Raw genomic sequence first — 26692 nt, forward strand, 5'->3', positions numbered from 1 at the left:
CGGACCAGGGCTCGAACCCATGTCGCCTGCTTTAGTAGATGGATTCTTAACCACTGCACCACTAGGGAAGTCCAGAAGTGGGTGATCTTGGCTGGTGGGAGAAAAGATTGTGGATCAGTTGAGGGTCCTACAGCTACTCAGATTAAACGTCAAATGGGTGTGCGTGTGCGCAGGTGTGTGCATTTTGTGGAGTGTATAACTTCATTGGATTTTTAAAGGGATCTGGAACCCCTAACACAGAGTGGTTGTGATGGGACTAGAATTACTTATGACATTTAGAAATGTACTCTTTACACTAACATGCTAAGTTGGTCATGTCTAAGGACTGTGGTGGCACATGATCTGTTGTTATGATTTAAAGCAAAAATTTAGGTTATCAATTAAACGCTTTTTTAAGTTTTTGTTTAGAAAACATTTCACTGGTAAAATGTTTTTTAGAATCAAATATTTTCTTCATTTTAAACTAGGTTTGTTACAGTTTTTGTTGATTCATTTTGTTTCTTTTAGCAAGTGGTTAGCATTGTTTCTATTTATTATCTTATTTGAGGGAAAATGTTGAGTTGATCACAACGTAGTGTGAATTTTGTGGAACAAAGGCATTAGGTAAATGGCATTTATTTTGAGATGCCTTGTAGACTGCATCCTTATAGGATTTCTGATTGGTATATTGTCCATAGTTTGTGTCTTTTCCTGCAGTATTTAGTTATAAATGAAGTGCCTTGGAAGACAGTTTGAATTTATAGTCCTTTCATGTGAAGCATCTGGTTAATTCACATTAGAGACAGGGTTCGGCTACAGCTAGTCCTTAAGTGGACTTAATGTTCTGCTCATGGTTCCTAGGAAGTTACAGTTGTTTAAAGGTATTACACGGGGCTACTTGGGGACATTTAGAGGGAGATACTTCTAAAATTTGTTTTACTGTTTTAAAATATGGTGCCTTTGTACTTAACCCTGTGTTGAGTAAGAATATCATTGATGTTTTCATAAGACAAAGTTAAGCATATGTATTTTTTCTTATTTGCTCACTGATAGTGCTCTTACTGTATATCTGTTTCTGGGTTATTGTTTTGTGTAGGATAAAAGCTTAGGGAGAGGGATGACAGTGCCTTTTTTCCTCTTGTTACATAGAAAAAATTTCAGTTAGCTAGTACTTTTCAATCCTCTGAGGTATAGTTGTGTGTGAACGGAGACCTTGAACCAGTATCTTTAATGGCAGCTCTCATCTGAACAAAAGAGAACACGTTGTCATTTTTGCTCTTTTTTTCTTTATAGGGGAACTTCTGTTTCATGTTCACCATCCCACTTTATTCTGCTAATCTGCTAATGCAGTAAATTGGAAGACAACTGTTGCCAGGATAACCTGTAATGGGCAAGGAGCCACAGAAAAGAAAACATTTCTTTTAATTTTTAAACTTGGTTTGAAAGGTAAGGTCACTAAGATTATGAGGAGTTTCCTTCCATGAGTTACATCAAGGAAAGAGTTTTCTGTCTTGAGACCCTGGAGTCTAGGTGGACCTGGTCTGGGTCATCACCAGGTACCACCTGGCTCCGTGACGCTGTGGTATTTTTAGGAAGTTAAATAACAGCCTCTGTAGTTTGCTCTGGTATGTCGTAGAATCTGCAGCACCCATGGGATTCCCGGTTTCCAGGGGATGGGGGTTGGGGTGGGATTGAGCTGGGCCCTAAGGACCAGACAGGCCTAGCAAGCTGAAGTAGCATGCCAGAGAAAGACTGCTAGTAGAGACCCAGCTGCTGCTTCTAGGTCACCTGGCTCTGTGTGTGTGTGTGTGTGTGTGTGTGTGTGTGTGTGTGTGTGCGTGCGCGCGCGCGTGCATGCGCGTGCGAGAGAGAGAGAGAGAATTTGTGTTTGTTTTACACCAGCCAAAGGACATCTGGCTTCTAGCCAGCCATCTGACTCTTTTGAGTCTTAATTGCTATCATTTTGCAACTCTTTACTGAATTTTTTTGTGAAACACCAGAGGTTTACTTTGCTTATTTGACTTTTGGGTCAGTTGGCACTTAATAGAAAGTGGCCCAGTAGGACCTTTTTGGGGATATGCACACATACCTAATCCAATTTCATTTGTTCCATAGTAACTGGAGGAGCAGGTGGGCATAAACCATTTAATCATCTACCTTTCAGGCTTCACTGTCTCAGGAGATACTATAGTTGTTCTGTTGTAACAGGTCTCTGCTTCTAATCCCCAGGCCGGAATCTTTCCTAGGCAGTAAGCCACTCTGCCTGTGCTCTCCCCCACCTCCAGCCCATTGTGAATAACTCTTCCTCAACATCCCCTCTGCTTACACAGTGAAGCACCAACTCTTGTAGAAAGGTTCTGATTTGTTCAGTTTTTATCTTCATATTATTCTGTATAAATCCTGATGGGGAGAATTCCCTTTAAGTAGTCATTCACTCTGGGCACCTTGTCTCATATGGTTTCGTTTGTTTGTTTGTTTTTGCTCATGTGGCCCAGCCCTTCTTTTTCCTCTGCCTTGGGATAGGTTCTAACCCGTAGGTATGAACTCTTCAGTTTCTTACCTGCCTGACTGAGTGGAGAATTCAGTTGAGGGTTCAGATATAAGAAGTCCAGTAGCGTGCAGTGATAAGGTATGATCTGATTGTCAGATTCATTTATAGTTAAAACGATTATCCATTTTTCTATTGTGATGCTGGATTTCAAAAACTAATTTTTAGAACTCTTCATAGTATTACACATATTAGCTTTTTTTTCAGTTGAGGTATAATTGACATATTAGTTTCAGGAGTACAATATAATGATTTGATATTTCTATATTTTGAGAAATGATTACCACAATAGGTCTAGTTATTAGTTATCATCCTTACACATAGTTACAAATTTTTTTTCCTTGTAATGAAAACTTTTTTTTTTTTTTTAATAAATTTATTTATTTATTTATGGCTGCGTTGGGTCTTCGTTGCTGTGCACAGGCTTTCTCTAGTTGTGGTGAATGGGGGCTACTCTTCACTGCAGTGCGTGGGCTTTTCATTGCGGTGGCTTCTCTTGCTGTGGAGCACAAGCTCTAGGCACACGGGCTTCAGTAGTTGTGGCGCACGGGCTTAGTTGCTCTGCGGCATGTGGGATCTTCCAGGACCAGGGCTCGAACCCGTGTCCCCTGCATTGGCAGGCGGATTCTTAACCACTGTGCCACCAGGGAAGTCCCAAAAACTTAAGATTTGTTCTCTTAGCAACTTTCAAATATACAATACAGTATTATTAACTTTAGTCACCATGCTGTACATTCTATCCCATGACTTATTTATTTTGTAACTATAACTTTGTATCCCCTTCATCCATTTTGCCCACCCTCATCATATGGTTTTATTATTCTGTGTATTTGATTTTATGCCTTCCAGGGCTCAGCTCTCTTTCCACCTTTTTTGTAAAACCTTTCTGTGTTGGTCCAGTCAGTCCCTTTGTGGTCATTCCTTTGTGAACTCTTAGAGTATATCATTAAATTATTTTAGGATTACTGTTTTTCCTTAAGTAGATTTTAAGCACTCCTGAGCAAGGAGTTTTCACTTCTACTTTATGTCTTTAGTACATTTTACGTAATAGGTGTCATTAATTGTTTGGTGGTAGGAGCGAAAATTTCAGAGGCATTTCTCAGGATAACAGTTTTAAAACTCTCTCTCCCTTTGTTTCTCACGCGCTCTTTCTCTTGTTTGTTTTTGTTTTTCTTTGCTGATAGAGACTGTTAGCTTTGGTAGCTTATAAAACAATTCCTTACCTTTAACTATATTCTTTTTTCTTCTTGTACTCCCCTCTGCTCATTACCATGCTGTTCCACACTAGGGTGGGTGAACTCTTAAGAAGTTACCCCAAAGGCTCCCAGTGTCCTATAATCAATGCCCGGTAGTTGAGAAGGAGTCCCAAAGAGGTGCAGCACTGCAGGTATAAGGTCCTTTAGACCAGGGATCATCAAGCTCAACTTTTGTTGCAAAGGCCCAGAAAGTAAACATTTAGGTTTTGTAGACCAAGAGGCAAAAAAGAGGATATTATGAAGGTACTTACATGACAAAAGAGAAATAAATTTTCCCAGATTTTATTGATGAAATTCAAAATCTAAGAATACTTGAGTTCAGCTTTCTGTGATACAGATCTATTAATGAGAAGAATGAAATTCTTTTTCTAGGGGGATAACGTTTCATTTAAATGGCATTTGAAGGTAGAGTTCCCCTCTCATCAAAGTCTATTTGCAAATGTTCATCTAATCTATTAATGCTGGTCCATAGTGAGATTTTACATATTTCATCTTTGAAAATGTCTTTTTATGCATGTAGGTACTGCCATATTCTGATACCAGCCCACAAGCACATATGATTTTAGCTGAGTATATTCTTCACTTAGAAGGCATAAAGCATTTATAGAATTCTATTAGGTTCTTCTCTTTATTTGCCTTTTAGCATGTCATTACTTTGTAGATTAATCATTTTCAGTGGAAGGTTAGGTGAAAGCTCTTCAATTGCATAACTAAATGGATTTTGGAATAGGGAAATTTCCTTCACACTTGCATTAAGTTCTGAAAAATGCTGTGTAACTGTAGTTTGAAAATATATCGACTGCAAATTTGTATGGGAATGGGAATCTCACTTATTATTTTAACTTCAGGTAGCACTTCAGCAAAGGTGAATTTCCAGAGCCATTCAGTGTTCAGTAGCAGTGGTTGAGTGTTGTTCTCATTCAGAAAAATTTCAGCCTTGGCCCTAAGCTCCAAAAGTAGTAAAAAAAAAAAAAAAAAAATTACTTCCTTTTTTTTTCTTAATAAATTTATTTATTTGTTTTTGGCTGCGTTGGGTCTTCGTTGCTTGTGGGCTTTCTCTGGTTGCGGTGAGTGGGGGCTACCCTTTGTTGCGGTGCGCGGGCTTCTCATTGCAGTGGCTTCTCTTGTTGCAGAGCACGGGCTCTAGGTACACAGGCTTCAGTAGTTGTGGCTCGTGGGCTCAACAGTTGTGGCTCGTGGGCTCTAGAGCGCAGGCTCAGTAGTTGTGGTGCACGGGCTTAGTTGCTCCGCGGCATGTGGGATCTTCCCTGGACCAGGGATCGAACCTGTGTCCCCTGCATTGGCAGGCGGATTCTTAACCACTGCGCCACCAGGGAAGCCCCAACGTTACTTGTTGTAAGCCATTAAACTACAGTGTGATAGGACAAGTCAGAAACTAGTGATGGTTAAGTCCATGAGAGTAAATTAAGTTCACTGTTGACATTACTGGTTCAGTAACATGCGAGGGATCAAAAAAAAAATCTCCCGAAGTACCTGCTTATGAAAAAAAGAAAGAATAGCTATAAGCTTTAAACACTTTACATTGTCACAAGTTTTGTGAATTTGTCCAATGAAGCCTTTTTTTCTGTCTGCACACAATTTTACCGCCATCAGTTGTAGCTCATCATGGCAGGTTCTGGTGCACGTTGTAGTGATTTCATCTTTTCTTAGCTTCTCTGACAATATTCTGCCTGTAGCTGTTTTCACATGCACTTTTCATAGAAGCTAATTCTTCATCACTTCAAACTCCTCAAATAAATGACAACACTCAGATCTTAAACTCATCAAGGATCAAGGAAAATCATCATTGGCTTCTTTAACTTATTAACAAGCCACCTTAGAAACCAGCTTTGATTGAAGCTTTGTTTTCATTTTTTTATTTTTGTGAAGAAATTCTCCTGTAATAAGATACTCCATTTAACATTTTCTGACTTTTGTGACTGTTCCTTTCTTGTGAGTTGGGAATACTGTGATGACTGCTTAGTCTGGTAACGTCGACATATAGTGTATTGTTTTAGCACAGGGATGGTATGATTGCATAATAAACAGTGCTTTGCCATCTAATTTCATAACAAAATAGTTCACATCCCATTGTACCTTAAAAACACAACATTTGAAGTCCAGATTTTCTTTTCTTGTTTTGACATGTTGGGTGTGCACTTACAATAATAAAATGTTGCAGTACAGCATATGGCACTCTGAGCACTGTTGAGTTATACCCGTGTCACTGCGATTTGGAGAGCGCCCAGCTGCAGTGCGAAGTGATAGCACCGTATGTGGTCTCTTGTCACAACTGCTCAACTCTGCCCCGGTAGTGTAAAAGCAGCCAGAGATGGAATGTAAAGGATGGTGTGACTGTGTTCTGTTAAAACTTTATGGTCACTGAAATTTGAATTTCATAGAATTTGTACAAGTCACGAAATATCGTCCTTTTGATACTCCCCCACCCCCACCCCCAAACAGTTAAAAAGATAAAGACCATTCTTCGCTCAGGGCCTGTATTTATAAAAAAGGTGGCAGACCAGATTTGGCAATCTCAGTACGGTACCCCCAGGTGTCCTAGGTCTCTGGAGTTGCTTCACACACTCATGGCAGAAAAAATGGGGTGGGAAAGGACCTAAACTGAAAAGGTACCATTGTGGTTTTTGCTGTTGGTTGGATTTTTCTATTTCTTTGTTTTTTGTATGTAGGAATCTTAAGTGCATGTAGTCACCTCATAGTCTTTCTGTTAGATAGTCTTTTATAATACCCTGATTTTAGATTGTGCTTATATTTATAGAGCCCGTCCTAAGTGCCAGGGATTGTGCTGCTTTATATTTTCTTTCTTTTCATAATTTTTTATTTTATCTTACATAGGTACATAGCTTACATAGGTGCATAGTTTAAAAAGTCAAATGGTATCACAAGATTTATAACAAAAAATAACAATCATCTCTTTCATCTTTCCCATCCTATCCCCTCCTCATCCCCAGCCCCTAGTGAGTAAGTGAGTTACTTACTCACTAGGAGCTGCTACCTCCATCTCTTAGCTGTTTCCTCATCTTTACTTCCTTGTGCATTTCTAAATTATATACCTGTAGGTAGCAGTTTCTAATCTATCTTACTTCTAACTGTGAAGATTAAGGTTTAGCTCTTATATGCATAGCTCTTTCCCTCTCACATCTCCCAACATAGTTAAAGCACAACTTTGGTTAAGATCAGTAATAAAAGTATGTATATTTTGGTTAATTAATCCCTGAATCTCTGACTTTATTTGCAGAATCCTTCTCAACATGGTAACATACATCTGGCAATACACTTCCTTGGACATATCCTTTCCAGAGCCCTCTGCCTCATGGTTTACTCCAAACTGGTTCCTCTTGACTTTGTCTGTAGCTGCAGGTGTCCCCCGTTCTGGGAGTCATCTTTGCTTCTCTGTGTGTTGGATCCCTGGTCTCATGGATTCCGTGTCTTCCCCTCATGGCTTACTGCCATGCTTTAGTGAAGCCCATTCTCGATCCAGTAGCTTCCTCAAGAAACTGTGAATAAATCTTTCAGACCTTCCAGGTCTAAAAATGTTCTTTTCTAGAATTGCTGTTGAGGAACCTGATGTCATTCTGATTTCCAGTCCTTTTATAAGTTTTTCCTCACTAGAAGAGTTTAGATACTCTTTTTTTTTTTTTTTTAAATCTCCGATACCACGGACTTTCACACTGTGTCTTAAAGGAACTTTTACCACTCAACGTGGTGCCACATGTAGGTCTTAAGGGGAGAGTCACTTCTTTATGCTCTGAGAAAAAACATTTTTTGACAAGGGAGGTTAGTGGTGAATTATAATGTGTTCTAAAACTTTTGTTACTTGGATGTTGGACTTTCTGAATTGTTTCTCCATTTTCTGTCTTTCATAAATTTGTTGGCATTCTCCTTGGCTGTTGTTTCCTTTTCTTTGTCCTTTATTGTTGTTTTTCTAGAGCTTCCAGAAGGGTAGAGAATTGTGTGGGTTTCAACCCACTAAGCATCTGGAAGGTTGCAGAATCCTTTGCTATTTTCTTGTTGAGACTCCATGTCAGCCCAAATGTAGCCATGCCTTTTATATCACATAGACTTTGAGAAGAAATTCATAAAACAATGTGGTGATCACTTAATATAGTCTTTCTGTCCAGAACGGGAAGTTGTCTGTCATTGCCCTCGTCGAGAATCATCCAGGCTTCCAGAGCACCTCCAGCCTTGGGGTCTTGAAGGTGTTGGTGCTCCTAACCTTTAGCAAGTTCCTGCATCTTCTGCTCACAGATAGGACAGGTAATCTGTCCTTTTCACTCACTGGCTCTCATTTTTTCCCTTGGGCACTGTCCGTGATAGTATAAAAGAGCTTTGAGATATTCAAAGCTAGTTATTTTTTCCTCCAAGTGGCAAGTCCTTCTGCCACCCTGGTCCTCTTTGGGTGCCATGTGGTTGGCAGTCTCTTCATCTGCCCCAGAACAGGATATGATATTGCTTGGCATGAGCTGATGCCCAGGGAAGGCTTCAGTAGGGTTAGTATCTCCCGTGGTCCTAGACGCGGTTAATCTATGACACATTCTGAGGGTTACTTGCTTATTAGTCACAGCATAATACAACTTTATGTCGAGCTTATAATTAACTAAAATCTTTGGACTTGGTTCTTTCTTTAACAGTTTTCTTAGGCCTGGCAACCTCTACCCCCCACCCCATGTCATGTTTTTCAGTTTTTATTTTAAAAGGACTTTACATTTAACCATGTTAAGTAAATTTCTCTTGGTTTCATCATGTCAGACAGTTTTTGAATGCTGATTCACTCGTGTTTTCTGTGCATTTGGACAAACCTGTGGCATTCTGGTCTATCAGCTCTGATAGCGCCACTGGCCACAAGATCTGAGCTCCTCCAGTGTCACCACCCACGCTCTTTGGGCTGAGCTCCCAGCCAGCTTGTCTGTCAAGTGATTCTTTTCCCTGCCCATGAAGACATGGGGTTCCCATCCATGAGTGTATCCCAAGAGCCATTAGATGGCAGGTTGGCCTGCTGCTGTTTCCCTTCCGCAGGCTGGCCTGGGGCTGGCTTGTGCTCTCGATGACTGCTGCTGGGACCGGTCGCTCACCGGGTGTTCTGTGCCGTGATGGGAAGAGCACAGACTTGGGAGCGCGATGGGCCTGGGCTTGAGTCCCAGCTCTGGCCAGCTTATTCACTAGCTGTGGTCTTTGGTAGATCATCTCACCTCTTAGAATCTTAGTTTTTCCATCTGCAAATGAGAGCGAAACCTTGAAGGGTTGTTGTGAGGTACAGATAATGTATCTAAAATCATCAAGCCCAGAGTCTGGCATATGGTAGGCACTTAATAATTGTGAGCTGCTATTAGTCATTTTTCCTCCTTTAATAGAAAGTTGCCGTATCAGACCATTTACTGTTATTGTGGAATAGCTCGAAGAGATTAAGGAGCTGTAAAGGCTGTAAGCAGTGTTCATGTCTCATGTTCTACCCTGAGCTTGTGTTCCTGAGCAGAGTCTCAGCAGTCCAGGAGTCTGCTTTGCTGGTAAAATATTCATGACGGAAAGCACTTCCTGGAGGTTGACAGGTTATTACTGCTAGTCTAGGGACTGTTGAGATAGCCCTAAATGCTTTATGATTATACACATTATTTATGTCTGTATGTCTGTCTGTATGTATGGCTGCCGTGGGTCTTCGTTACTGCACGTGGGCTTTCTCTGGTTGCAGCGAGCAGGGGTTACTCTTCGTTGCGGTGCGCAGGCTTCTCATTGTGGTGGCTTCTCGTTGTGGAGCACAGGCTCTAGGCGTGCGGGCTCAGTAGCTGTGGCTCGCGGGCTCTAGAGCGCAGGCTCAGTAGTTAGTTGCTCGGCTTAGTTGCTCCGTGTCATGTGGGATCTTCCCGGACCAGGGCTCGAACCCATGTCCCCTGCATTGGCAGGCGGATTCTTAACCACTGCACCACCAGGGAAGTCCTGATTATACACATTCTGATTAAAGTTTGCTGGGCAAGGAAGATTGAAGGTTAAAAAAAATGGGGGGGGGGAGCTTTAAAATTTGTGACCAATTTGCCATGTCTGTCTTCTGTTACAGAGTTGCTTATAACTCCAAATTAACCAGGATAGTTAGCTCATTCTTATACTGAAGCTTGTTTCTTTTTGCCCTTTTTTCAGTGGCATCTCAGTATGCTCTAGAATTTCTGATTTGGAAAGGCTGTTTTCGTTGGGCATCTTGTCTGTAATGGACATATGAATAAAAAAGTAGCCACTGTCACTTGATTCAAGTTGGGTGACTCACAAACTGCATATAACTGATTTCACTTAGTAAGAACATGGGCGAGTTGGATTTTCCAAGGCTTTCCCCTGCCCTGTGTTAGTATAGAATTCTCTTTCTAGCTCTGCTGTTTTCATACTGTTCCTGACTTGCTTAGGACCAATCTTCCTCCCTGCATTTTTATTTATTGTATTTATTTTTTGGCCACGTCGCACGGCTTGCAGGATCTTAGTTCCCTGACCAGGGATTGAACCTGGGCTCGAGCAGTGAAAGTGATGCGTCCTAACCACTGGACCACCAGGGAATTCCCATCCCTACAGTTTTAGATTAGGAACTCTTGGATTATTTCAGATAACAGGTGTTCTAATCGCATCACGTTTCCTCTGGCTCTCCAGTTACATGTCACTTCTTTCTGATATTTGAGTCAGATTTGTTGACAGCTCTGCCTGGTTTCAGAGATTCAGAGAATTCTGGATGCTTGAGATGGAAAACCCTCTACTTAGAATTTTCTTATTTGACTTTTGTCATGTTCTCTTACCTACACTACACCCTCCCTTTCAGTATGTGGGCACGTGTGTGTGCGTGTGTGCGTGCACACACACACAGAATAGACACCTAGATCCAGCTAGGTTTTCCTTGCATTTATTGCTTTGATCTCTAACAAGGCTCCTGGCAAAAACCTGATTACCGGGACTTCCCTGGTGGCACAGTGGATAGGACTCCGCACTCCCAATGCAGGGGGCCAGGGTTCGATCCCTGGTCAGGGAACTAGATCCCACATGCATGCTGCAACTAAGAGTTCACATGCCACAACTAAGACCCTGTGCAATTAAATAAATAAATATTTAAAAAAACAAACAAACAAACAAAAAACCTGATTACCATTGTGTCATCCTCATTACTTGTCTTTTTTCTTTCCAACCCCTTAGTCTCACCTTAAAAAAAATCTTGTTCTTAGTATAAATAAGTCATGCTTTGCATATACTCGTATTGAAGTTTTTGAAGTTGTGGAAATTACGCACAGAAATTCATGTCCACTTGCGTTTTCATAATGAGAACTTGTAGGGACACATCACTGTACTTTAGTGTGGACTCCGTGACAAAAGTGAGGCTGAACTTTTCTTGATTGGCAGTTGGCTGTTTAAATATAAAAGTGAAGTGGGCGATTAAGATCGCACCTCTTGCCTGTCCACAGCATCTTAGAGGTGTATCTGGAGTTAGCCCCAGGGTGTGGGTAAGCATTTGTTTTCTGAGGATCGTGTATTTCCCAGATAGCTCAGAATTCCAAGGGCAATCCATAAATTTGTATCATCTGATACCTAAGTACAGCTAGGAATGAAAAAAACATGAAAATTAGGCTTTGAGGAATTATGGGTGAAACTGGAGGGGGGATAATAATTTAATGTGAAATCTCTTAGGGAATAACTTGGTTTTCAGAGTAGAGGCTGTTGTAGGGCCTCACCAATCCTCTGTGAGTTCTTAAAACGGTCTCTGGGTCACCGCTCTTTATCTAGGCTCACCCCTGTCCAGTCCGTCTTTCACGTTGACATTTAAACTCTAGATCTCATCTTGTTGCTCGTTTGCCTTGTCTCACCTGACTTCAGTGTCCCACCTCAGTGGTCTTGTCTTCAGCACTCCCTTCCCTATCCCACATTTTAGTCATATTCAAACACATGGCTGTTCCGGGAACAGGTTAGACCTCTTCCCCTCTCCGCCTTTGTGGGAGTACAGAGTCTATTGAAAATGTACTTGCCACAGCCTAAATTTCATCTCCTCTGTGTCATTTTCCTCTGCTTCTCTTGAGTCATTTGTTTCTATATACTGTGTTAATCTTTGCTATAGCTATTTTAATGTGCATTTATCTCAGTTAGAACGGACTGGCTCCCTCCCTCGCTTCTGCAGCAAGCCTGCCCGGCTCTGCTGTGCGTTCGTGCATGGTTCTTTGAGAGCTGGCTTTGTGTTGCCTAACCTTTCCTAGTGCCTTCCGAAAGTCTCTTTCTTCTTGTCATCAGGACCTTCTCCCTGCTGTGAATTTCTTGAAGCTCCAGGGTCTATCCTCCATGCTTGTAGGATCACCTACTGAGCCCTACCTGTCTTTCGAGGCCCAGCTTAGGCCTCATTTATAGCAAAGTCTTTTCTGTCCAGGCTCCCCTCCCTTGAGCTCCTTTTCTACAGAACAAGTTTGGAGTTTATGCCATTTATTTTCCGTATTTTCTCTGTTCTCAGTTTTATTGTATTCTTCAAGGAAGTAGGCACCATTATCATATTACTCCTGCATTCCCCAATACAGTGCATATTAGTGCTTTAAAAGTACCTGTTGATTAATATAGTGCATATTAAGTGGATTTTACTCCTTTATTTGCTACTCTGAAAAGCTGAAATATCAAAGAAAGTTACAAATTAAAACTGGGAAAAGCGTCTACAACATCTGGATGGTAGAAACTTGATTGCTTTTGATACGTTCTTTGGAAGAAGCAGTTTCAGAGCTAAAACAACAAAACTGGCCCTGAGTTTGTGTTGCCCTTTCCTCTAAAGAAATTCGTTATCTCTAACTGGCACTCTGATACTTGATTTGATTAGTCTAGTGTTCGGGTGGGGGTGAGGGGACAACTGTGTGAGTTGGATACCTTTGCTAAGAATGGAGAGGCAGCTACTGGGTGGACTTCCCAGTCCTTTGTGGTCTTTTTCCTTAGTACTTAAAGAGAACTGCCATCAGAGCCCAACTGTTACTCCTTCTCGATGTTGCATGTTTCTGCCTCTTCATGTGAAAATTATAGCTTTTGCCTAGGCCTTGAGCGTTGCTGTTGGGGGGAGTTTATCGTTAACTTATAACACAGAGCTGACCTCCCTTCAGAGTGACTCTGCACTCTGCTATTTATAGATACTTTCTTCTCTGTCCCTTCCTGGTGGCCTGCTGCTCTCAGTGTACAGAGTGGCAACCACCAACCCTTCTTGAGCCTAGCCGTCCCCCCATTTGGGTCTTGTTATACGTGGCCCAACTCAGTTCTCCGCACACCTGAATCCAAGCCCAGGGGTCCTGCAACTCCAGGTGTCTGGCCACTGGCAGAAGCAGGAGAGCCAGTAAGAACAGCCTTTCAGCAGCTCGGTTTGTTCACTACACCCTGTTCCCAGGCTGCTGGGAAACTCGGCCAAAGGTTTGGGGTAAATGTGCCTGCCCCTCGCGGGGTAATAAGCACGTTGTTTTGAACCTGAATGGAGGCAGTGAAGACTCCGTTTTCTCTGGGACCAGTGGGGAGTCTATTTTTTTATATTAACCAAACATTATTGTTTCCCAACATGTTTGAGTGACCTGGGCATTTTATTTTTCATCATAATATTTTTGAATTAACTTAGAAAATGAAGTAAATTCCCAGAGACACGTACCTATTTTAAAATTTGGCCAGGTGTATCTATACCCGTAATGAGCCACTTGTAGCCCTCCTGATTCAAGCTAGCATTCTCCATTATCACAAGGTAAAGAATTTGAAATTTTACCTTTTATCCCTACAAATATTCCTAGAAATTAGAGGCTAAGAAACAGTTCTAGTTTTCTTGTGACCTACTTTTTTGAGTTAAGAATGTCCAAGTTGTTTCTTTTATATGTATATATATGTGTGTGTGTGTATATGTGTGTGTATATATGTATATGAGAATAAACATGATTTCCCAGGTGTGCTTATATTTTAAAAGAAAGGAAAACCGTGGCCCATAGCCTCTCCCCACCCATCCCACATTGGCCCTTGTGTGGAAAAGGTGGGTAACTATTGACTTTGGCTGTGGAAGGAGATGGGGAAGATATTTTAGTACCAGGAGAGAAACTTTGAATCATAATTGTAGCAATCATACAATTTTAGCTGTCTTGTCCCGTATGGCCACATGTGACTCTTGAGCACCGGAAATGTGGCTGGTCCAAATTGCGATGTGCTATGAAGTTTCAAAACACCCAGATTTTGAAGACTTAGTACCAAAAGAATTACATGTTGAAATAATAATGTTTAGCTGTGTGAGGTTAAATAAATACATTTAAAATTAATTTTACCAGTTTCTCTTTTACTTTTTGGTGTGGCTGCTAGAAAATTTAAACTTACATGTGGCTCACATTGTGGCTTGAGCGATGTTTCTGTTAGCACCAGCTCAGGTGACAGTGGAGGTGTTGCGTTTCTCGTGGTGCTGAGGGCCGGGGCCTCTAGAGAGTGCTGCAGGCAGACTGAGGTGTGTAGGGATTTGAACTTGGGGAGCATGTGCTTGCATGCCTTTGTATAAGACCCAGAAAAAATTTGTATTATAAATATTCCCTTCATAGCACATCTAAAAGAAATAGTATTAAAAATTGGTCACGCATTTTGTTGTCTTGAAGTCTTTCCCCCCGTGTTGTCGTAGGTGGATGCAGCTGCTCTCATGTTTGTGTAGGTTGTACTTCTTACTTTAGGTGACTGCAGCTGTCTAAACTGCATGTATGTCGTGCATGTTTGTTGCAAGACTGGAGCATGCGAGGAAGTATTTAGGGTATGGGATCTTGGGGATTGAAGTGGGCCAGTTACGGAATGGCATACCGGAGGCTGGCTTCGCGGGTGTGCGGCCTGTAGTCCCACGGGGCCCACACCCAGAAACGTTAGCTTTCAGGCTCAACATTGCTGTCTTGAGATTCTTCATAATCTTTGAATCTCTTTTTGAATCTTTGAACCTTGTGCCCTGGGCCAGCCATTCCTGGGTACAGGTTTTCCACCATTGATAGCAGTTTGCAGACTTGGGCTTTACAGAGTACAGTTTACCCCACTTGGATAGCAAATTGCCAAAATTAGGCAGTTAGTACATACGAATAGGGGATTTTGTATTTTAAACTCATTAAAGTTCTTCTTTGTCATTTCCACAGTTTCCTTCTCATTTGTAGGTGGGACCATCAGCAGTTTCCCTCTCCAGAGCTCTTTAATAGTTTACCTTTTAGTGTGTTCATGGTGTCATTTTTTCTGGCCTCTGTTGGAAAGTGTTATGTTTTGCTTCTGTTACACTGAAGGAAAACCCACTAATACCAGCTTGTCCACAGGGAGTTTCTGAAATAAATGACAGTCACGTGTTGGTGTAGTAGGCTTTTCCTCTGTTTCTCATGGTTACATGATTATTTTGAATATACTTATTGCAGTTTATTACAAATGATCAGCAGTGGTTTAAACCCAGGACAGCAGCAGCCTCTGAGGACTTGCTGGAGGTGCAGAATCTCGGGCCTGATCCCTGCTTTCCTCAATCAGAATCTGAGACTGTGTTTTCATAAGACCCCATGGAAGTCTGGTAGCACTGGTTTAAAGCTCACTTGACTTCAAGGGGGTGGTATGTTGATTACACAGAAGCTTCCAGGTGCTGAGTGCCAGTATGTCCCAGCCACCAGACCGGGCCTTTCTCATCTACTCGCAGCCAGTTTACTTGTTTGAGGATATTGGGGCTTAGAGAGGTGAAGTGGTTTTCCTGAGGCCTCAGTGCCAGGCAGTTGTGGAACCAGCATTGGAATCCAGTCTGTTTAGATGCTTAAGAGTCCTAACAAGGTTTGAGGAGAAAATGATGTTTATTTGATGAAAGCACGTGGTTGTAGGTGGTTTACATAAACCACAGTTGGGCCCTGTTGAATATACTCTACCAGCAGAGCCGAGCCTTGGCAGATTCTGCGGAGGCACTGACGTCCTTCTCAAACCTCTTGCACGTGATTTAACCACATCACCATACCAGGTCCTGTGTCATAGAGACAAGGTAGCACCTTTTGTTTCAGAAACAAAGTGTCACTGCTTAACTGCTTTTGAAATAAAGGTACTGTGGCCCAGGTTTTGCTTCCAAGAAGGATGATATTTTATTAATTTCACAGGACCTTTAATTAAAGCAGTTGATCTATGGCGAGTAGATTTATGGATCCTTTGGTCCTATTTTATGCATATATGGTGATAATTTTCACTTGTGTCTTCAGTTATGAGGAAGGCAGAGCATAGCAGAGGTTGTCCTCTGTGGCATCAAGTAACAGTTAACTCCTGCCCACAAACTCTTCAGCCCTTGTGGAGAAAACTCTATTTTCAAGGTACCTTATCCAACTTATAAAACAATTCTAGGATTTTGCAGAAAGATGGAGGGTAGTTTGGTTTTACCATTTCTCTCTTTGTCAGTATTGATTTAAAAGCCTGTGAATTGGTTCTGTAAGAAATTGTATCCCCTCTTATCTCTAAATCCTGTTGAAGTATACCTAGGTTAAGAATTTTAAAGTGTATTTATGTTTACTAAAAGTGAGCTGTTGAAGTTCTGACTTTTTTCAGTTTTTTCAGAGTATCTTAGTTACATTTTTTAAAGGACTCCATTTACCTCGGGGCCCTGGGCAGCTGAACTTTGTAACAGTTAGTTCATACCTAGCTTGATTTGACTTCAAAGGGCACAAATAGAAGTAGGGCCAAGCCAGGGGTAACTAATTTACCAGTGCTGTTCATTTCCAGTCAATTTGCTGTTTGGCTAAAAGATAGAATACATAATGTTTAAGAGTCTACTGTGGTTATATTTTATTTTTAAGTTGGTAGTATACCTACCCAATTTAAAGAAAATGCACTTTTATGTGGAAATGTATATTTTAAGGTGTTCTGATTTGAAAAATGCTATTCTAATTTAGGATAGTGGAAAGCAAAAGGAGTTAAGCATTTTAAAACAGATAGTTGCTCAAGAATTCCTTTTCTTGTGTATAATAAAATAAGTATAATAACACACGGTGTCGTGGGCTCAGGAGTTTGGAGGAGCTGGTTGGTCAGGTCGGCCATCCTGCTGGAATACAGGCCAGGTGTGTATGATGGCTCATCGTAACCCGGCCTAGGACAGGCTCTCAGATCAGCAGGCAGCGATCTTCCACGCGGTGATTTGGGGGTGGAGGCACCTTCCTTTTTGGCTCTGCTGTCCCTTAGGGCCTTTTTTGTCATCAACATCCAGCCAGATGCCGGGGGGAGCACATGGAATTTCTTATGGCTAACAGCACATTGGAGAAAACTGTGTAATGTGGCCATACCTACCTGCCCGAGAAGTTGGGGACACAGTCTAGGTGAGCGCCTAAAGAAGGGAGAGGATGGATCTGGTAGGCAGTCCCGCCTGACACCACATGGCTCCGCCCCTCCGGACAGGCTGTGAGGACTGTGGGGGGCATGCCCGTGTGGGTTCAGAGATGGCAGAAAGGAATGTGTTAGTCAGCACTCTGTTTCCTCTTGAGCAAGGGATGCTAAACTTTTTCTGTAAAGTACCAGCTAGTAAATAATGCAGGCCACACATGGTCACTGTCACATATGCTTCTCTTAAACAACCCTTTAAAATTATCAAAGCCGTTCTTAGCTTGCAGTCTGTGGGCTGGATTTGGTCTGTGGGCCGAAGTTTGCCAACACTTGTTATTTCATCACCACCAATTATCAGTTTTCTCTGTAAATCAGTATATGATGAGTTACCTTTATAAGGTTAAAATTTTGGAAGTCAGTTTTTAATTGAGGTAAATAATGTGATTATATCTTGATCCATATTTTAGAAGTATGACTTTGGTTTGTAGACATTTATAGTTTTCAGTTGATGAATATGAGTGTATATCTTGTTTATAACTAGCCAGTAGTAAGGGCTTGATATCAGATTTGCTTTTGTGGTTTATTAGTACTTTTCATTATACTTTGCCTTTATGTGTGGGATTACAAAAAAATGAAAAGACATACTACTTTAAATGAGACCTTTTTTTTTTTTTTAAGACTTAAGGCTAAATTATTAACTGTGTCCAGTTTTCTGACTTCAAGTGGAGAGACCATTAGATTAGCAGAAATTTGGCTTATAGACCAAAATAAGCACATACTGACCTGATACCAGTGGGACGTGGGAAGGTATTTGAATGTCACTAATGGCTTTTCAGTCAGTGACTTCGCTGAAGTATTTGAAATAAGGAAAGTGAACTCTTTTGTCAATCTGTAGACATCCTAGGATCGAATTTTCCGTGATCAACTTTGAAGACAAGGTGAATGATTGTTCTTTAAGGTGATTTTGCTACAGTTTTTTGTTTCTTTGTTAAGAATGGCATAGGTTTTACCATTTTATGGCTTTCAGGTTTTCAGCTGTGAAAGTTCTGTCCGTGGCTAAAAGTTCTGGTTCGTGGTGGTTATTTATTTAATGTTGTAATATTCTGAAGAGTACCATGTGCTTAGGTCTCAATACTTGTCATTTGTTACTGAAGATATTAGTTCTGTGTAAGAATGTATGTTTCACCCTGAAGAAAGGGTTTATTTTCTTCCTTTCCCAGCACTAAATTCTTAAAGTATGGGTGGGTTAATTTTGCAGGTTAAAATCATCCCAGGTTTTAGCATTCTTTCAGCATTTTCAAGTCAGAATTTTTTGTTGTCAATAAAAATATTTTCTGAGAAGGAAAAAATCTTGCCAATTTTACTTATTTAAGAAGTATTTTATAGATTCTATATGGAACTTGTTTTTCTTATGTGACCCAAGTTGACATTTTAGACTGTAGAACTAGATGGAAATTTGAAAAATTAATATGTGAAGTTGAAATTGTATTTGAAATACTCTCTGCATTTTGTTTAGAGCAGCATGTTTTGGAAATTTGATCTTCACTCATCATCCCACATAGACACACTTCTAGAAAGAGAAGATGTAACACTGAAGGAGTTGATGGATGAGGAAGATGTTTTACAGGAATGTAAAGCTCAGAACCGCAAACTTATAGAGTTCCTGTTAAAAGCAGAATGTCTCGAAGATTTAGTCTCATTCATTATTGAAGAACCACCTCAAGACATGGATGAAAAGATCAGATACAAGTAAGAAAATTCAGTCTTCTCTTTAGGGTGGGGCTGAAGTGAAGCGGGGGTAGGGTATATTATCGTCCTTGTTGTCTAGCAGCTCTGCGGGGCTGCCGTAGACCAGTTACAGAATGTTAACATGTCAGGAGCGACAGGCTCAGTGGAGCAAACAGTCCGTTCTAGAACTAAGTCCAGTGAAATCACAGGATTTTTAAAGTGAATGTTCTAAATTTTGGCCAAAAGGTTTTGTCTAAGGGCAAAGTGCATTATAAACAGTGATAAAGTTTCCTAAAATAGTAAGACAATCCAAGTAAGTATTTTCTCTTTTTTGCAAATAGGAAGACAGAGATGATGTGACTACTCAAGATCACACAGCACATCTGGGTCAGAGCTTGTTTTATGAACAGTGCTGCTGATAAAATAAATTCTGACCTTTTGTTATCTGAAAATAAGGGTATGGGTCTTGGTGAACATTAGTGTAGCTAAATTTAAGCAGCTAACACCTTGGATAACGGCAGTGGATTTATCTACTTCACCACTGGTGTCGTCAGCTTGTAACACTTTGTATTCGGATCCCTGGAAACTCTGCGAATATTCCATATGTATTTAAATTGTTGGGGTTTCAGTTAGTTACTTTTCCATCTCCAACTCTATTGAAATATTTGTCCCCCCTCTCTGCCTGAAAATAGAACCAATTCAGGAACTGATTATGCATTAAATAAACTTAATGGAATAGGAAGAATTATGGCCTACAGTAGATTCTCCTTTGCCCTTTTCCCCCCAGTCTGTCCCCCTTTTCAGATATCCTTTCATTTCTTTGTGGGGAGAGTTTTGCTGTCAGAGGAATAATACTTAGTAATGCTTTCAAGTTCTCGTGGCTTGGATCTTCAAGGAAGTCGTGTTCTCTGCCAGCCATTAAGGTTGACAACTAGCATGCATCACGTCTCCACTCAGAGAGCAGTACCTTAGAAAAGAAAAGGACAGAAATTTGACAGGAATACCAGTGTACTCCTGTCGCCCCAAAGATAGATACTTTGCTACTTAGGAATTCCCTTCACAGTGAACCAGCTTGTGTGGGTGCTGCTTGTCGTGGGCTTATCCTGACCGGAGGCAACGTGGTGTGGGCTTTGTATCAGGCTCACCCGGGATGGGTGTAGCCCTCTCCTAGAAGCTCTGAGAACTTGAACAAGAGGCTTACCCTTCTTGGGTCTGTTTTCTCACATGCTGAATGAAGCTAATACTTCTTTAACTGGAGAAGAGTAAGCAAGCCTTGTGGAAATTGCTTATTTTACCAAAAAGTAGTCGTGGCATCTGTTGTATTGCCATGCCAGCTTTTTTTGTGCTACCTTTGAGGTTGAGAGAGCAGGTGTGTTTCCCTGGGCATGCAGCCTTCTGGTTGGCACCATTTCGAGGGAGCATGGCTTGCGCTGAGCAGAGCAGTTCTCTGCTGCACTTCTGGCCTGGACAGAGCCACCCGCTGTGGTAACATACACAGAGCTGGATGACTCGGACAGCTGGATTAGCGCAGAGTGATTTTTCAGAGGGGTTCTGAAAGCTGCTCTGGGTTAAGGTTGACTATAGTCATCTAAGGAAATTTACACTAGTGCCTTTTAGTTTACGGATGATGGGGTGATTGCTGTGGTTTGTGAAGTTCATAACTGCGTATCAGTTACACATGTGGATTGAACCCATCACTTTTAATCCAGTGATCATACACAAGGTGTTAGAAGGTTTGTCATTTTTACACTAACTTTTTAATCTTAATGACAGATACCTCAGTTTTAAATAATTTAGCAGAAATTTGAACAGAACTTTAAAAATAGGTCCTTAAGTAGTAGTGTAAACCCAAAAGCTGAGATGCTGTTGGTGGGGTCAGGTTCCCACAGAGGGACTTCAGAGGCAAGAGGAGAACCAGGAGGGGTGCTTCCCTCAATGTCAAGGGAGGCCAGGCTTCAGGACGGGGAGATGGGACAGGGGGCCCAGGGGATCCAGGGGCTGTGCTGACAGGCCAGGTAACCATTGGCATTTACAGCGTGGAGCACACGGGCACCTTCAGTGCAGGTTCTCCGGGTTGGTGGACACGGAAGCCAGGCTGCAGTGCTTCTGAGGAAGAATTGGAGACAAAGCAGAGAGTTCTTTCAAGTAGTTCCCTGGAAAAGGAGCAGAGAGAGAAAGTGGGAGCTACAGGCAGATGTGGAGCCAGGAGAGGTGTGGTGTTTGTTTTTTTTCATAGATGCGAGAAATAACGGTATGTTTATGTGCTGGTGAGGGTGATGAGCGCAGGGGGGAACGGGGCTGGTGTGGAGGGAGCGGGAGGTCTCGTGATGCTCTGTGCTGGCCTCGGTGGGAGGGCGTGTGGTCGAGAGGACAGTAGGGTGGCTTCATAGTGGGAGGAGGAAGGGAACCGACCGGGTGCAGGTCAGGGGTATGGTTGGGCTAGGCTCTCTTCCCATCGCTTCTGTGTTCTCAGGACAAAGCAGCTGAGGTCAGAGGGTGGGGTGGGGCTGGAGAGGCCCTGCTGAGGGGTGGCGTAGAGGAGGTCTTGGGGTGTTTCAGAAGCTTGTTTAATCTTAGGGAGGTAGAGTGAGAGTTGCCCCAGCCTGTTCCGAACCAGAACTTTGAGGCTTTGTGTTCGTGCCTGGGCCCCCACGTGTGTGCTTCTTTAGCTCGGTGAGACCTCCCGGTCACCGGTGGAAAAACAGGTGAAAAATTTTAAAAGCTGCCCATGCGCGCCTCTGGACCTTCTGCATCAGAATTTTGAGAATACTCCCTACACACTGGGTTGCAGCCGGAGCTGGGGTCTCCACCTTTTCCGTCCTTTGCCAGCAGCTTTCAAATTGGGGCAGTTGAGCCGACTCCACCACCCCCTACCCCCGCACCCCCAGCCCCGTTGCAGCATTTGGACAGTTTTATGAAGTAGAAAATAAAGGGGAATTAAGACAGCTAGCATTTATTTATTCCAGGCCTTCTTCTCAGTATTTTGTATGTATTATTCTCCCCCGTGAGGTAAGGACTTGTCTTAATATTGCATCCTTGGAAACTGAGGCCCAGAGAAGTTGAGTAACGTGCCCGAGGTCGTACAGCTTGTAAGTGGCGGAGACAGGTTCTGAGCCTAGGTGGTGTGACTCCAGAAGCCACACCTGTCGCCACTGCTTGCTCCTGCCTCCGGCACATTGGTGACTTTGTATTATGGGGTCTTTGAGCCCATGTGTTCTGTAAAGTGAGGAAGGCTTTAATTTGATTGAGCCGTAGCCTCCGGAAGACAGCGATATGATCATGTGATCTTTGTGCCCACACACCTGCCAGTTCTGTTGTCCGTCTTCGATTTTTTTCTCCCTGCAAAGGTTCCTTTGGGGATATTCTCATACGGTTCAGTGTTCCTCCCTCATGGCAGACCTGCGACGTGCTGCAGCTTCTGGTTTGTTGCCAGTTGCTTCTCAAGCCAGTGGTCTCCAAACAGGCAGCTGCTTGCTTGTCTTGGATGCCTCAGGGGTGCTGCATGGGTTCCGGCCACAGTCTTTACCCCTCTCTTTTGTCATACAGCTGCTTCTGGCTGTTTTGTCACCTCCCTGTCCTGATCAGCATTTGAGCTTGCCACTCCCTGCTACTCACCTGGGAGGGATAAAGAGCAGAGAGGTGAACGGTGGGAGGGGGAGAGTGTAGTCTGGACGGGCCTTGGAGTCTCCACTGTTGCTCTGAGAACAGATGAGAAGTCATTTGTGGTAAAAGAAGTGAGTGGAGAAAATGCATCTACTGCCTACTTTTCAGAGAGAGTGCTCTGGCGCTCAGGGGCAAACGTGCTTTAGGGGTACAGGTATTTCTAGGGCCGTGGGGCCTGTGGAAGAGGGCTGTGTCCCACAGCAGTGAGATCTGATGGTGGGCTGATCCCAGAAGATCCTGGAAGACTGGTGTGGAGAGCTCTGTATATGGTTTTCCCACCTGGGTAACTCAGGCCGTGTCCTGTTCTCTCTTGAGTATATCAGAGTATTTATTCTCTTAACATGTCATATGGACTGAACACTTGATAAGCCCAGCTTTCTAACTCCAGTTACAACCCATCTGAGAATACAGGCAGCCTGTCCAGGAACCTAAATGTGTCTTGAGTAGTTACGGGTGCTGTGTGCAGTGCGGTTTCCTGGAAATGGGCGTCCCCCGCGGTTGTCCTTTGAGCTGTGCTGCTTTGCATGCCGGAGCAGGCTGCTGAGGGCTGCGGCCCCAGGCTTTGACCTGCCCCATCGCACCTCCTCTGAGGAGGCCCCGCCCTTGCCTCCTGAGTCCCAGGTGTGCTCTAGTTTTGTTGGGGAAAATGTATTCCTGTAAAAGCTTGGTTTAGAAACCATTTTTTAGACACAGAAGAAAATTCACTTTATAATCTCTCTAGATTAAATTGGACGGAATGGATTGAAATTATTTTCTAATTCCCAGAAGATGACTTTGTTTATTTTTCAGAAAGTTTTAGGAAACCTTTCTGATTTGCATTTTACTTTATGTAATTAAACCGTTAATACAGATGATGATACGAGTGTCCTGTTCTTCTAGGTATCCAAATATATCTTGTGAGCTGCTCACTTCTGACGTCTCCCAGATGAATGATAGACTGGGAGAAGATGAATCCCTGCTGATGAAATTGTATAGCTTCCTCCTAAACGATTCCCCCTTGAACCCACTACTTGCCAGTTTCTTCAGCAAGGTGCTAAGTATTCTTATCAGCAGAAAACCAGAACAGGTAAATATTGTTTTCCAAAAAGGTAAGTATGAGGGCTGATCATCCCCCTGAGATGATCCCCCAGTAATTTTGTTGCTTCAGTGTTCTGAGTGTGCCTTAAATCCAGGTTCTGTAAAAGAATATATTTTAAACCTTAAGCATTCTAAATGCTTGCTGACTTAACACTGACTTACTCATTAATGAATACATTCTACTTTGACCTCTTCTTTTCTGAGTACCTCACATCTCAGTTTTTCAGTATACTTTGGCTTCCTCTTTTGACAAGTGGTTGGAAGCGTGAGAATGTTGGGGTCCGTTTGTGAGGATAGTGTGAGGAGGGTGCACACTGAGTGGTTGGTGTGTGGGTGGCATCTTAGTGACCATGGTAAAGTAACAGTTTATTTTTTCTTTCCCCTAACGATGATCACAGGTGAAACTTAAAAAGCTTTCCCATAAATGCAGTTGATGATTAGTTTATACAAATGGTGATTGTTTCTATTTTGACTCCACTCAAAAACTTGAGCCATCTGGGTACTGACTGTCATGTTGCGTGCACATGGAGCTCTGCTGTTCCTGTCCGGTAGGGCTTAACAGGGGCTCATTCCTCACTGTTAACGGCAGGAACCTCTCCCCCCTCTTCTTCCTCTTCCTTCATCATCGTCGTCATCTTCTTCGTGGTGTTGTCCATCCATGTTCCCGCATCCCACATCCCGCCCCCCCACCCAAGGCTTCATTTTGTTCTTAATTCAGATGTACTGTACTTGGGAAACTTACTTTCCAAGTATCTGTCGTATGTGTAGTGGTTCTCGAAAGTGTGGTCCCTGCTCCAACAGCATGAGTACCACCCGAGAACTTGTTAGAAAAGCAAGATCTTGAGCCCCATTCCAGACCTACTGAATCAGACCCTCTGGGGGTGGGGCCAGCAATTTGGGATTTAAGAAGCCTCCCAGGGGCTTCCCTGGTGGCACAGTGGTTAAGAATCCGCCTGCCAGTGCAGGGGACATGGGTTTGAGCCCTGGTCCGGGAAGATCCCACATGCCACGGAGCGACTAAGCCCATTCACCGCAACTACTGAGTCTGAGCTCTAGAGCCCGCGAGCCACAACTGCTGAAGCCCGCGGCACACTTAAAAGAGTCCGTGCTCCACAACAAGAGAAGCCACTGCGATGAAAAGCCTGCGCACCGCAACGAAGAGTAGCCCCCGCTCGCCACAACTAGAGAAAGCCTGCGCAGCAACGAAGACCCAATGCAGCCAAAAGTAAATTAAATAAATAAAAAAAAAAAAAAAAAAAAGAAGCCTCCCAGATGACCGTGGTGCACGCTGAAATTTGAGAATCACTGCTCTAGTGGGAACTGGTGTGGAAAAGGACCTGCTTACGAGGAGACTGTGATCCATTTACGGAAACAGGCACCGAGGGAGCAACAACAGCCTCAGATGCCCGAGTGCAAACTAACGGTCCTGCAGAGTGCAGCCAGCAGGGGTGCAGGGGTCACACCAGCTGGGCCTGGCGTCCTTCGCGGTGGAAAACAGGCTCCTTGACCCGTCCTTGCTGTCAGCAGACACGGAGGGATGGGAACTATTTTAGGCCCAGTACGCCTGTCCTCTGCCAAGGCAAAGTGGATACATGTCTTATTTTAGACGAGGCTGTTCTTTCGTGTTCTTAATTGAGCAGGATTACCTTCCTAAATGTATTGGAACTGAGGTTCTTTTTTCTTAGATAGTAATCCCCAAATCATGATCCCTGCAATACAGATTGTCTTTCCTTCTTGTGTCTTTTGATGAGAAGTGACAGTACTGCTGACTGTTGTAGGAAAGTGCAAGCCATCCCATCCGTGTAAGGCACTCGTCAGTTCCAGACGGTTGTAGTCACAGTGAGACAGGTCTCACGCCTTCACGGTGCTTTTCTCCTCACTCCGTGCTAGGGAAACCCTAATTTGTGGGTCCTGGACTTCAGTGTGCCTTTATTATAGAGTGAGAATACACTTAAAGCTCTCTGGGGTTCTACGTATTTGCGTTGGTCTTCGAGGCCGGACATACTACCTGTGTAAAGACCACGACACGTGCCAATTAAATGCCGAGAGGAGGGCCCATCCGCGCTGCTGCTCGTCGTACTTCTCGTTTAAGCCCTCAGCCACGAGAGGATTCGAGAGCCCTTGCTCTTTCAGCTTCAGGGAACGGTCACGCTGCACCTTTCTATCCTTTTGAGAATTATGAGTGTAAATAAAGGTTTCCCATCACATAATGTATTAGTAAGGATATATGCAACTGCAAGGAATGAAAAAAATTCAGACTCAGTCTGACTTAACCAGTGCAGACATGGATTAACGCGTGGAGCGGGAGGTCCAGCCGCGTGGGGCGCCGTCGGTGTTGGATGGGCGAGCCCCTCAGCAGTGCCGCCCTCCAGCTCGCTGTCCTTGCTGTGCTGCCGCGGCACTGGCTGGGACTTGTGCCTTGGGCTCCAGAGTCAGTGCTTTTGCCACTAAATAATGCAGTATTTTGGCCACATTTGACTTTTTCTTCCTCTCTTCTCCACTGTGCTTTTAAAAACTACCATGTGACTCGATTGTGAGTGGATTAATTATGTATAACTTCTTGAAGGTTTATGTTACAGAGTTCAACCTCATTGTCTAGAGAAGCAACAGGTGACGGTTAATCCTGCACTTACACCTGATGGTGTGAGGCAGTTTTTAGTTCATCCCTGGCTGTTAGACATTGTGTGGGATAATGGCAGACTTGTGGCTTTGGGGTCATTTAAATCTCAGGGCAGCCACTTTTTAGCTTCTAGCAAGATATTTCACTGGTCTGAGCCTCAGTTTCCTCATCTTTAACGCTGAGTCGAGCAACCCTACCTCACAGGCTTCTGAGAGACTCCGGTGACTTTTGTCAGGGCAGCTGCCACGCTGACCGTGCTGCTTCTGGGACTTTAGAACAGGTGATTTGTGCACACGGACGGAAACTGGAAGGTACACAAGGGTGTCCAGGACAGAACAGGTGCCTTCTTCCTCCTGCACAGAAGAGACCCAGGTGGCGGTCACGACTGTAAAACTGTTCTCATAACCCCTCGGGGTAACTGACAGCCTCTTCCACACTCACTCACCCTCCTTGTGTTACTCTGATCAGGTGAATTGCTGAAATAAAATGCAAATGTGATTTTCTATGGCACAT

General features: G+C 43.1%; 1 protein-coding gene across 14 annotated transcripts in view; it reads left to right on the forward strand.

Moving 5' to 3' along the window:
- The window catches only part of PPP6R3 (protein phosphatase 6 regulatory subunit 3), a 128806-nt gene that overhangs the window by 37580 nt on the left and 64534 nt on the right, over window positions 1-26692 (forward strand). For 8 of the 14 annotated variants that reach the window (XM_061202190.1, XM_061202192.1, XM_061202193.1 and 5 more), the window contains 2 exons: window positions 18608-18840; window positions 23362-23548. In XM_061202190.1, the coding sequence (XP_061058173.1) occupies window positions 18608-18840; window positions 23362-23548 (420 nt within the window). Of the gene's footprint in view, window positions 1-1272; window positions 1426-18607; window positions 18841-23361; window positions 23549-26692 lie in introns of all 14 variants that reach the window. The other 6 variants (XM_061202195.1, XM_061202194.1, XM_061202196.1 and 3 more) reach the window with 3 other exon arrangements.

The sequence above is a fragment of the Eubalaena glacialis genome, chromosome 10 (assembly GCF_028564815.1).
Source record: "Eubalaena glacialis isolate mEubGla1 chromosome 10, mEubGla1.1.hap2.+ XY, whole genome shotgun sequence".
NCBI lineage: Eukaryota > Metazoa > Chordata > Mammalia > Artiodactyla > Balaenidae > Eubalaena > Eubalaena glacialis.